General features: G+C 46.4%; 1 protein-coding gene across 1 annotated transcript in view; it reads right to left on the reverse strand.

Moving 5' to 3' along the window:
* Nucleotides 1-12,232: 12,232 nt before the first annotated feature.
* POLR3B (RNA polymerase III subunit B) overlaps nucleotides 12,233-13,255 on the reverse strand; it is a 109,763-nt gene continuing 108,740 nt past the window's right edge. The window contains exon 28 of the mRNA XM_070454011.1: nucleotides 12,233-12,968. Coding sequence (XP_070310112.1) covers nucleotides 12,839-12,968 — 130 coding nt within the window. The 3' untranslated portion in view covers nucleotides 12,233-12,838. The remainder of the gene's footprint in view (nucleotides 12,969-13,255) is intronic.

Genomic DNA, 13,255 nt, shown 5'->3' on the forward strand with positions numbered 1-13,255 from the left:
CCCTGCACACATTCCTGACCCACAGAAGCATGAGAAATAAACTGTTGCTTTAAGCTGCTGAGTTCTGAGGTGGTTCAAGGTGGCAACAGAAACACTTTCCACAATGAATATCAGAACTACCTATCAGAACCACTTATGACTTGTGACTTAGGATTTTCTAATTGAGTAAAAATTAGTAGTGAGAAAAGAAAAAAACTGATGGAAACCCTCACCTAGGCCTCCAGCCATTCATCATCAAGCTGCAAATACAATCTGGGTTAAAAAAAAAAGGCAAATATCATCTCTTTCCCAGATTTAAAACAAGTGGAGATAATTTTAAAATACTGTTTTTATTGTTTACAAAATGTGTTGAAACTCTATGTATTATTTGACATAAAACTGATGGGCTGCATATGTGTAGTCATTAGCTGATGGATGAAAATGGAATCCTGAGAAGTCATCTTGGGGATCCTCCCACAAAGGTGGTGTGCATCTGACAGTATTTCCAGAGCAGGAGCGGAAGCGGGAAGGAGGCATCTGGGGTATTAGGTGATGAAAGGCAGCCTAATAAGTAGTGTGTAATATCTGATCCCACTGACAGAGACCCATTTATTCTATACACTACCATGGAGAGTTCTCATGGATACAGTGTTAAATGAAAAAAAATCAAGGTGGAGAAGTATATGTAGTTGTTCCTGTTTTTCAAGGAGGAGGACATATGTATACAGTTAAAAATATATAAATAGAAGCATAACATTTAAATGGCTACCTAGAGAAGGAAGTACATAAGTTGGAGAAGACAGGGATAGAAACTAGACTTAATAAAAACCACAATGAGGTACCATCTCACGCCAGTCAGAATGGCTGCTATCCTAAAGTCTACAAGCAATTAATGCTGGAGAGGGTGAGGAGAAAGGGGAACCCTCTTACACTGTTGGTGGGAATGCAAACTAGTACAGCCACTATGGAGAACAGTGTGGAGATTCCTTAAAAAACTGGAAATAGAACTGCCGTATGACCCAGCAATCCCACTCCTGGGCATACACACCGAGGAAACCAGATCTGAAAGAGACACGTGCACCCCAATGTTCATCGCAGCACTGTTTATAATAGCCAGGACATGGAAGCAACCTAGATGCCAATTGGCAGACGAATGGATAAGAAAGTTGTGGTACATATACACAATGGAATAGTACTCAGCTATTAAAAATAATGCATTTGAATCAGTTCTAATGAGGTGAATAAAACTGGGGTCCATTATACAGAGTGAAGTAAGCCAGAAAGAAAAACACCAATACAGTATATTAATGCATATATATGGAATTTAGAAAGATGGTAACAATAACCCTATATGCAAGACAGAAAAAGAGTCACAGATGTATAGAACAGACTTTTGGACTCTGTGGGAGAAGGCGAGGGTGGGATGATCTGAGAGAATAGCATTGAAACATGTATATTATCAATTGTGAAACAGATCACCAGTCCAGGTTTGATGCATGAGACAAGTGCTCAGGGCTGGTGCACTAGGATGACCCAGAGGGATGGGATGGGGAGCCAGGTGGGAGGGGGGTTCAGGATGGGGAACACACGTAAATCCATGGCTGATTCATATCAATGTATGGCAAAAACCACTACAATATTGTAAAGTAATTAGCCTCCAATTAATATAAATGAATGAAAAAAAATTAAAAAAATTAAAAAACAAAAAAAACACCACACACAAAATTAAATAAAAGTCTTAAAAACCAAATTCCAATTAACCTAACTTTGTACACTGTCAGTGGAAACCTTGATCCCCAGTGACTTCCAGGTCTACCTTGGCAGCCCGGCCTCTCATCTCGGGAAGGGCAGCTGACTCAGGTGCCCATAGGCACCCAGCTCAGTACATTCCCAGTGGAGACATATCATCACCCACTTCCCCCACCACTAGCTTTCTGCCAGCCACTCCTCATCCTGTGGTTCACTACCCAGCTGCCTTTCCAAGTCCCTACTCCTGAGTTTCTTGTTGATTCCGTTCTCCCTCTCTCACCTCCTACAACATCAATTCTACTTCCTTATTCTCTCCACCCACCCTCCTCTTCCTCCTCCTCCTTCTCACCTCCAGTCCCAACCCAGACTATCCTTCCATTGACCAATGTCCATTCACTTATCAAAAATCACTTCTGGGAGTCTCAGCCTCTGGGAAGCTTGCTTGGGAGATCCCACTTTGTGATGTCACAGGCCGGCTTCCCCCTCTGAGGCCTGATGTGAGGAACCCAGTCTCACTAGGGAATTAGCTTCTACAGTGAGCATGGAAGGGGGAAAAAAGTCAAAATTACTCCTGAAAACCACATAGACTCCTCAGCATTGGAACAACTGGCTATTTCTTTGGTTGACCACCTAATAAGACAGCACCTTAAATTCAGGGCCCAGAATGTACCAAAAAAAAAAAAAAATCACCTACAATTTTAATTCTAGAAACTCACACCAGAGCAGAGGTTCACACACTGTGAGGGGCACAGGAGATGGCAGATGATGTTTCATTTAATCCAGATGAGGGGTTGTCCGCCTTGTTGCAATACTACCCTTCCCTCTCTTTCCAACTCTGAGCATGCAGTTGAATTTGCCAAAGTTACGTATGTAAAGGGCAGCCTCCCTCCTCGTGTTATAGCTTCTCTGTGCATGAGTGTGTGCTAAGTCACTTCAGTTGTGTCTGACCTTTTGCGACTTTATGGACTGTAGCCCGCCAGGCTCCTCTCCAGGCAGGAACACTGGGGTGAGTTGCCAAGCCTTCCTCCAGGGGATCTTCCTGACCCAGGGATCAAGCCTGCATCTGCTGCAGCTCCTGTATTACAGGCAGATTCTTTACCGCTGAGCCACTGGGGAAGCATGTATCTTCTCTGTCTTCCCTCCCAGTTTGAGAATCTAACTCATGACTATATTCCCAGGACTTAGGAGAAAGCCCTCCACTTAGAAGAAACAGAGAATGTTGGTTGAATGAACTGATGGTTTAACTTCTTGGACCTCTCCAGGGGTGGGGAATTCCACAGACAGTGAAACAGCCCCTTATGTCACCTGAACAAATGAAGCAGATCCACTGGCTCAAGGTCTCTATTCCCCAAAGTTTCTATTCTCTTCCCAGGATTCTAACTGCAATTAATGCTCTGAAGCAGGGTTCCCAGAGAGAAGCAGGATTGAAAGGCAGAGAGGGCTCCACATCAGCTGATCAGCAGATAATATCTCTCTGAAGCCTCTCTGGTGGCTGGACCAATCCATTGATAGGCTCTGGCCATGTTCCAGCCACTGGTCTGCTTGCCCCTCTTTTCCCTAATCCAGATTTAACGAGATGAGCATCATTAAGAGAGGCAGGGCAGTTATCCTTTAAGTGAGCAAAGTGACTCTTCACAGAAGGACTGATTTTAATAACCCAGTGCGAGACCTCCTTTAAGGTACAGAGTGATTCTGGCACATCAGTTAAGTGTTACACAAAACAGACGTGAGTGTTCAAAATCAAAGGCGGTTTTCATTCATGTGAAAAGGGATCAGCGAGCTGCAAGAAAACTGGGGTGCGTAAAAGTCCCTGGGGCCTCCGTCCACAGCAGGAAAAGCTCAGAGTAGATTGGGCCCAGGGGGAAGCAGCCTGGGCCGCCCATAACTCAGAGATAGAAGGCGGCGATCTCCGCACGCCGCCTCTATTTCATGTGCGGGCTCCTGCCTCTGATCTTTGGGCAGCCGCCTAATTGCCAATGACTGTTTCTGTGGACATGAGGGTCTGTTAAATGTGTAAGGCCTGCATTTTTCCAGGGGAGACTTTTTCCTTTGCACATAAGCCAAAGATTCTTTCAGGCACAAATTCTTTCTTACACAGGTCATCAGATTCTTGCGTGGGGGACATTAATGCGGAGTTCAATGCACACAGCTGAAAATGAATACATATATATGAATATAAATATATAAAACCTAGTAACTGAGGGTGTCAGGATGCTGGATGGGAGGACCAGCAACATTATGGGCATGTCCTGAATTTCTTTCACATGCAAAGATGGTGCCCCTAAGCCAGTATTAGGGTTAGGGTTAAAATACTTGAAGCTGTTTGCTTCCAAGAGTGGAAACAGCTTAATTTTCAGTCAACCTCACCCTCTGACCCAGTCTCCACTGTAACCAAGGCACACACTTGGGAGTGTCTGAATAAAAGTGAGAGGCAATTTAAACTTACCGCTCCAACCAAGATCAAACCCTTGCTTTATCGGTATTATAGGCTGCCGCGTGCAGGTAACAAATCACACAGCTGAACTGGATTTGATTCAGAAAGAGAAGAGATGTTATTATACAGGAAAGGCAAATAGGTTCCATACGGAAGCCACTTCCAATCAATTATAATGAGAGCTGATATTTATCGAGCACTCATTTATGTGGGTCACATGAATTGAATATTTTTACCTCATTGATAGCGCAGTTGGTAAAGAATCCGCCTGCAATGTAGGAGACCCCAGTTTGGTTCCTGGGTCAGGAAGATCCACTGGAGAAGGGATAGGCTACCTGTTCCAGTATTCTTGGGCTTCCCTTGTGGCTCAGCTGGTAAAGAATCTATCTGCCTGCATTGTGGGTAGACCTGAGTTTGATCCCTGTGTTGGGAAGATCTGCTGGAGAAGGGAAAGGCTACCTGCTCCAGTACTCTGGCCTGGAGAATTCCATGGACTGTATAGTCCATGGGCTCATAAAGAGTTGGACATGATTGAGCCACTTCCACCTCATTTTGTAGATGAGGAAATTGAGGCAAAATAATCTGCCCAAGATCATTCAGCTAGTAGGTGGTGAGCCAGGATATGAAGGCAAGCAGTGTGACTGCAGCATCCTAGCTCCCAACCATGGTCCTGGCCTCCCAGCTGGTGGGGGCAGGCAGTCTGAGCTCCGTAGGTCTGAGGCTGAATTCAGGTTTAGCAGGGTAGACTGCCATGATTAATTAGAGAGCTGCCAAAGGGATGCAGACACAGAAAAGAAGCACATGGGTGGTACTTGCATCCCTGATTTTATTGAAAAGAAAAAGGTCTTACAACATCTGTGATATCAGAACCATGCCTGTCTCAATCTCTGCAAATATTCACTCCTAGGTTTTTGTAACATCTGACACTGAGGAAGGTAATTAGAGCAACTCTCCCTGTAGGGAGAGCAGGTAACGGATCACAAAGAGCCTTGTGTTTCATTTTCTGACCTGATATTGATATTATTTCAGTTTCTGATAGATTGGAGACCTACATGGGATGTGCAAGACCCAGAGCAACAATGAAGGAAAATTTCTAGGAACTCAGAAAAATTTCTAGGAACTCAGAAAGATAGCTGCTGCTGCTGAGATTCCAGCCCTCGGCCCAGGGCTGTCACCATACAGGGCAGGCAGGACTCTGGCTTGCTGGGATGGCTGCGACCCCGTTTACTCCCCCAGGATCACTCAAAGGAAGGGCAGTCTTTGGCTTTGGAGTAGATGGGGGGGCTAAAGAGTCCCTGCCACATGGCAGGCAGATGCAAAGCTGAAGTTTGCTTGGGTAAAAGATGAGAATCAGCACGCGTCTTTGACAAAAACAAAAAATAGGCGAAATCTAAAACGTCAGGCTGTGGGCAGATGTGAATAGAAATGTAGATTATAACGAATCTTATTTTTTTGGTATCTGTAACATCATCATCAGATATATAAAAGCACATTTTACAATAGGAATGAAACAATGTAATGACCACCATGATTGACATGTTTTATCCAATGTCATTCACGACGGGGACATTGAAGACAAGGACTTTGTGGTTCGGGTTAACGTTTGTCAGTATAGTCACTCCATCATCCAGAGGCATATGAGCTGCCCATCTGAGGGCCAATCCATACAGCTGCAGTCTGAAACTGTTCTCGTCTGCTTTGTCATGTAAACCGCTTTCATCTGCCCTGTCTGGAGACGTTCTTGATCATCAAGACTGGGGGGAGCTACTGGTATCTACTGGGTAGAAGTCAGAGGTGCTGCTCAATACTACAGTGCACAGGTCAGCACCCCCTACACACACACACAATTATTTGGCCCAAACTGTCAGTAGTGCAGAGGTTGAGAAACTGATCTAGTTTGATGTTTACACATATGGGGATAGGAAAGCTAGCCTCTATTGAGTGTTTACCACGGGGGCAGGAGGGACTTCCTTGGTGGCTCAGGAGTTAAAGAATCTGCCCACGATGCAGGAGACCCGGGTTCGATCTTTGGGTCAGGAAGATCTCCAGGAGAAGGGAATGGTTACCCACTCCAGCATTCTTACCTGGAGAATTCCATGGACAGAGAAGCCTGGCAGGCTACAGTCCATGGGGTTGCAAAGAGTAGTAGGACAAGACTGAGTGAGTAACCTTTTCACTTTCAGGCACTGCTCACCTGAATTAACTCATCTCACCCCAAACCTGTGGGGTAGGCACTATTCCCACTCCTGCACAAGCCGGGGTAGGGTGGAGGAGGCAGGCAGGTTACTCTGCGGAACAGATGAGAGGCGCAGGGCCGGGCGTCGCCTCTGCTGTGCTCACACGCACAGTGCAGGAAGGGCAGAGAGCTCTGCCTGCTGTCTCCCCCCTTGCTGGTAACACCACTGCCGATGCCTCTTCAGGCAACAGCTCCAAGGTTGGTGGCTCTGGGGCTCCCTCACCCATGCCTAGGCTCAGCACCTGGAAAGAATAGGAAAGTCACAGCTCCAAACTAGCCCTGCGGGGCCCACAGAAGCTGTGGGGCACCCAGCGCATCTCTGCTGACTTTGAGCTTTGCTTTGGGAGAGGTGACACTGTGGTACCCCAGGAGGACCTGGACAGTACACTGAAACGCCCAGCAGAGATAGAGACAGAAACTGGAGTATTCTGGAGAGAAAACGGCCACCTTTGACGTGGGATGTGTCTGTGGGGCTGGCAGGCAGGTCTGGACTGAGTGGAAAGAAGCTGCAGGAGGAGGAAGGGGAATCTCAGGGCTGGAGAGTCAGAAGCCGGTCAGCACAAGTGGCAGCAGCATCCTAGGTTGCTGGAGGGGAGTTTCCTCCCGCAGAAATCTGGCCTTTCATGAGCAATTTCCTCTCCACCGGCAGGGGTTGGGGGTTGGCCGCAGGGGGGTGGGAAGGTAGGGCTGGAGCCCTGTGGGAGAGGTGGCCCAGCCAATCTGCTTCTTAAGGGGAAGTCACCCCACAGGAGAGAGAGTGGGGGGCTAGTTTTCAATGTGTGCCTTCTTTGGCACCCCTAAAAATCCAGAGGCTGGTTCTGCGAGGATGGAATCCAAAGCTCTTCACGCAGCTTTCAACAGTGGGTCTCAACACTTAGACTGCATTGGAACCACCTAGAGGGCTGGTCCATCAATCCACAGACTGCTGTGCGTGTGTGCTAGGCTGTTTCAGTCATGTCTGACTCCTTGCAACCCCATGGACTGTATGTACCCTGCCAGGCTCCTCTGTCCATGGGATTCTCCAGGCAGTACTGGAGTGGATTGCCATGCCCTTCTCCAGGGCATCTCTCTGACCCAGGGATCGAACTCGTGTCTCTTACATCTCCTACATCAGCAAGCAGGTTCTTTGTCACTGGCCCCACCTGGGAAGCCCCACAGACCTCTGTGTTCCACCCAAATTCCTAACAAGTTCCCAGGTGACATTGATGCCTCTACTGGTGCAGGGACCACACTTTGAGTCAGGCTACCTGCCCCACTCCAAACAGCAGTTATCATTACTTAACCATAAATGGTATTATCATCATCATTCCAGTGTCTTCAAAGACAGTGTTCATAGGAGTCCCTATTTAACACACAGTAAATTTACCTAACCTCCACTCAAACTGTATAAAAAATGTGAATGTAAACACCACCCCAGCACCCCATACAAAAGATTTTGGATCCATCATCTGTTTTAATTTATTCACACTACTCCTTGCCTTCATTAACATGGATGATCGGGAGTTACCAGACCTAAAATTTATTATGTATGGAATGAGATCTATTACCTGGACTTGAAAAACACTTTAAGTCCTTGGACTCTGGTATGAGATTTTAGACCTGAGTAAAGAATGTGAGCTTCAGATTGTCCTGAGAATGTCTGCCATGATATCTTGATCACAATAAATTTGATTTGCTGAAGCAAATCTCTTAATTGCTTCTGGAGCCCATGCCTGAAATCCAAATTGGTAGCTTGGCTTCGATAACAAAGAGTATATATACTTCTGGATTGCCACCGCTGATTTTCTTCCCCTCATTTGAAATGGCCTCTTTAAAGTCTTGACAGTAATTTCCCACCAACCTTGGCCCCGTGGGGCTGATGTAGTAAAAGTCCAACTTTTAGTCAGCAAATGAAATAAACTGTTTTCAAGACACATATGGAGTAAATATGGACGGTAAGGAGGTGCTATTTTTACAGTCACTTTTCTGAACATCCGTCTCACAAAGGAATTACTTACAGGTCTCTGGGAACCTGGCTTCTCTATTCCTCAGCCGGCAGAGCTCCGATGGGCTAGGCCACCAGCCCTCCTGCGTGTTCTCATGTGACTCATTACCACAAATGAAGGTGTTGGCCCCAAACGCTCTGAAGCAGCTGAAAACTATCCTAATATATAGCACCCAATCAAGCCCCTCCCCCCCTTGACTAGACTCTCCGCACATGGAAGTGTTTTGAGATCTGGTTCTGTGGGCGTCGAGAAACTATTCTGGGACTCCCGCGCCAACGACAGGCCTCACTTTGATGTCAGCGATAAAATGGTTGTTCCAGGGAAGTGTGCTGTCCAATCCCACCACCCTCCTTCCCCTCATCACCGTGAACCAGGGCAGCTTTCACAAACAGCTTTGGTAGAACCCTCCAGTCTCTGCCCTTGGCCCTGGTTCCCATACTCTTTCTTCCAAAGGAAACCAGGGGCTTACTTTTCCTGACCTTTTCCTGATGAGGCCTGTCCTGGCGGTGGTGTAAGTGAGGAGCCTGAACTCCGTCACTGAAAACAGTAACAAGTGCTTGTGAACACTCATCACGCCAGGCGCCGCGCTGAGTCATTTAGACATATTACCTCATTTAACCTTTAAAACTGGCCCTGAGTGTCAGTTTTGTTACTTTTCCCCATTTTGAAAATGGATAAACTCAAGCAAAGATAACACATGACAGCTGGGGCAACAAAGCCATTAGATGAAGAGGCTGAACCACAGGTTTAGAATCTGTGTTCTTTTTAAAAACTTAGCTGGTTGAAGTATAATGTATATTCGGAAAAGTGAAAAATCCTGTGTACGTGGCTCAGTATATTTTCATAAACACCCATAGAACCAACTTGGGTAAAAAAAAAAAAAGTACAGCCAGCACCTTAGAAGCCCCTTCTTGTACTCCATGGTCACCAGCCATCCACTCTACGCGGGAACTGTTATCACTATTTCTTAGATCATAGATTAGTTTTGCTTATTTCTGAATTTAAATGGAATCAATATAGTATGTATTCTTTTGTATTTAGCTTTTTTTTTTAACCCACTATTACGGTTGTGAGATTATCTGTGATCTGTGTGAGGCTTTTCATCACTATAGTGTTCCACTTGCAAACATCCTATAACAGATCTATTTCATCATTAATAGTAGTAGTAGTTGTCACTCAGTCATGTCTGACTCTTTCTGACCCCATGGGCTGTAGCCCGCCAGGCTCCTCTGTCCATGGGATTTCCCAGGGCAAGTATACTGGAGTGGGCTGCCACTTCCTTCTATATCACATTGTTAATAGGCAGGCATTATTTATAAGTTGGGGCTATTACAACAGTGCTATTAGAAACATTTCTGCTCCTGCCTACTGATAAGACACACACACACATTTCTGCTGGGCACACACGCAGGAACGGGACTGCTGAGCACTTTCGGCTCTAAAAGACACCGCGAGCAGGCCAGCCAGTGCTGCTATGAGCTGGCAAACGCCTTGACGGGTATGATGGACTGAACTGTGCCTCTCCAAAATTCCTGTGTTGAAGCCCCAACTCCCAATGTGGCTTTATTTGCTGACAGGGCCTTTAAGGAGGTAATTAACGTTAAATGACGTCACAGGTGTTCTTTGAAATAGAGGAGGAGACCCAGAGCTCGCTCACTCTCCTCACACACACAGAAGAAAGGCCATGTGAGGACACAGTGAGAGGTGGCTGTCTGCAGTCAGGAAGAAACAAGAGTCCACACCAGAGACCAAACCTGTCAGCACCTTGATCCTGGACTCTGAATCTCCAGAACTGTGAGAAAATAAATGTCTATTGTGTAACCACCCGATCTGTGGCATCCGGTTGCGGCATCCAGAGCAGACTACTACGAGGGGAAAAGTGGTGGAGAAGCTGGGTTCGCCTCAGGCAGCTTGCTCTCAATTTGGGATCTTGGCCTTTCTAGGCCTGTCCTCTTGGCCACACCGAGCCCACAGTTTTGTCTCCCCAGCCCTTGGACTCGCCAAATCTCGGGAAAGGGGTGCAGTCTTGCAGTGGCTTTGGCCTGGCATTTTAGCCTTTCATCCTTGAGCCAATTCTAGCCTGGCAAAGCCCGGAGGGAAAAAGGCACTTCGAGGGTGGCCTGCAAAAGGTTATTCTATCATTCCCGGAAATGGAAATCTAACCGGTCATTTTTTAAAATAAGGAACTTACAAATAAAGCTGTAGTGGAGCTAATATCAATTCTGGGTTCTTTTCATCAAACTATTATTCGGTCAACTAGTTATTCACATAGAAGGAGTATCTGCTGGTTTTTGAAATTACCAATCTGACACAATCTTTTGCTCTAAGGAGGTCTCAGTTTGGAACCCACACTTTCTAGAACTTTGTTAACTTGGAGAACTGGGAACTTCCTAGCTTACTCCCTTCAGGACTGAATTGTTTTTGAAAAAAGAAGTTTAAGCTTTCAAATACTCAGTGGCGCCTGAATTAAAAAAAAAAGACTGCCACATTTAGTGGCTGAAAAATAGAATCCTGTGGATGATGATCAGAGTTGCACAATGTGAATGTACTGAGTGCCCCGGAACTTACAGTTATTGCTTAAAATAGCACGTTTTATGTGAATTTCACCACAATTAAAAAAAAAAAACAAAAAGAATCATGGATGACACCCAAAGAGAGCCCTCCAAATCAGGAACCCTGGTCTCCAGGCCCCTACTGTTCCCCATCAGTTGGGGTGGGGGGCACTGGGTGAGTCAGCCACTTGGAGCTTCAGCTTCTTGGACTGTTTTGGAAACTTCAGAGCACAGCTAGCCCTCAGCACTGCTGGGTTAAGCCTCAGCACTGGTTGACGGGCAGTGTCCCATGACTAGTAGCGTCTGGTCTCCCTACTGGGGTCTGAGTCCCTTGGGGCAGCAGTCATGTCCTGCCCCTTCTATCCTCAGGACAGGGTCTCACACTGGGGATGTGATGGAGCCCCCAGGCCAGCAGCTGCTCCCAGGGGTTACTGTCGTGGTGAGCCTCACGGGGCAGGGCTACGGCATCTTTAGCAGAGTTGATAGTGGAGCTGTCATGTATGTAACAGGAAATAGTCAAAGTTACTGTACAAAGCTCCTTAAGCGGCCCACGAACTGCAGGACATACACATTCAATCTAGTAGAGTCATCTTCAGGCACCAACACTCTTGAGGACAACAAAGCCAGATGCAAAGAAGGAACCACCAGCTGAAGCGAGAGATCTGGGCATTCAAACCCCTCTGCCTTTGTAATCCTATCCAGTCCCTGAAGGGAACAGAGACACGTGGAGATGGCTGGAGAAGGTCTGCTCCCCTGCAGTCCATCCTGAGAAACCTCCAGGACCTGAGTGAGACTGTCGAGCTTGGCTTCCTGTGTCAGTGACTAGCCTGGCTCCCTCTTTCAGGGAGTCCCAGCACACAGTAGCTCGGTAAAGCCTCTGAACAAGTCCATGGCAGTTTAACGTGGATACACCCTGTTTCTCAACCTTATCTGACTCTGGACCTTGATTTTAGAACCCTACTAATATTCTGTGGCACAAGTTGAATGTGACATGCTGGGGACCCGGCCTTAGGTCATTAATCAAAGCTTTTCTGACTTATAAACAACCCTAACACAAGTACTTATCTGGTTTCAGGGCAGAGCAATTAAGAACAATCCATTATAGAATCAGATGAAGGGTGCTGATTAAAAACCAGATGAACAGCTAAACATCCTGGCAGGAATGGAAAGGATGGAAAACTTAACAAAGCATTCATGGAATTATTTTCAGATACTCAACAAATGTTACTGCATATGATCATGGGGGTTTAGGAGAGTAGCAGTTAGTCCTTAAGAAAAAGTGACATCCTTGGTAAACTTAAGAGGGTAGGAAGACATTTATTAATAGAATTAAAAAGTTGGGTGTATAAAGACAAGATTCAATTGTTGGGAAAATTCATCCCCCCACTGCACCAGACAAGAAAGACCTGCTTATCCTCTCAGCTTCCTGCTGTTGTCTTTCCTACAGACACAGCTCAGAACAGCCTCCGGGACAAAGAAGTCAAGCAACTCAAACAGATTCTTCCTGTTTCCTAAGAATCGTGAGTTTTCTTTGACCCTAGACATTATTTTCTTAAGGAGGAAGGTCTCTCTAATGAGTAGATTTCAAGATACCAGAACATAAATAAGTTTATCTTTTAGTTCATATCCACCTGTGAATCACATGTGGTGGGACAAGAGACTTCACTAGAGTCCGTATCGTTGGCACCTCTCCCGTGGCATGAGGCTCGTTGATTCCTTGATGGAGGTTGTTCAGCCAAGTCTCCCAGTGTATAAAAAAAACCTCTCCATCAATTATGTGGTTAGCGTTTTTTGAGAGAGAGAACAATTCAAAGGATGTTTGAAGAGGTGGTCCTCATCTCTTCTGCTTTCCACTGCCTTGGACGTATCGACTGTTCTCTTTACATAACCATCTGGTCCCTCCTTACTCGTTGTATTTGGACAGTTTCAGCCTGGGGATGATGTTCATGGACTGCAGCTCCTGGAAGAGCAGCTTGCAGGCGTACGGGATGCGCAGTGAGGACACGTGGCAGGACGACTTGCAGAAGTGGCACCTGAAACCCAAGGCAGCTGCGTTAGAGGACAGCAACCCAGGGGCGGAGGCAGCGCGGAGGAGGGGAAGACGCTCTCTGCACCACCCCACGGCCATTGACTGAGTGCGCGCGTTTCCCAGTCCTCAGCGTTCACTCACACTGTCAGACCTGAATGTATGAGCGTCAAAGTGTAAGCCACTCAGTGGTGTCCGACTCTCTGCGACCCCATGGACTGTGGCCCGCCAGGCTCCTCTATCCATGAAATTCTCTGGGCAAGAATATTGGAGTGGGTTGCCATTTCCTTCTCC

Source organism: Odocoileus virginianus, chromosome 23 (genome assembly GCF_023699985.2).
Source record: "Odocoileus virginianus isolate 20LAN1187 ecotype Illinois chromosome 23, Ovbor_1.2, whole genome shotgun sequence".
Taxonomy (NCBI): domain Eukaryota; kingdom Metazoa; phylum Chordata; class Mammalia; order Artiodactyla; family Cervidae; genus Odocoileus; species Odocoileus virginianus.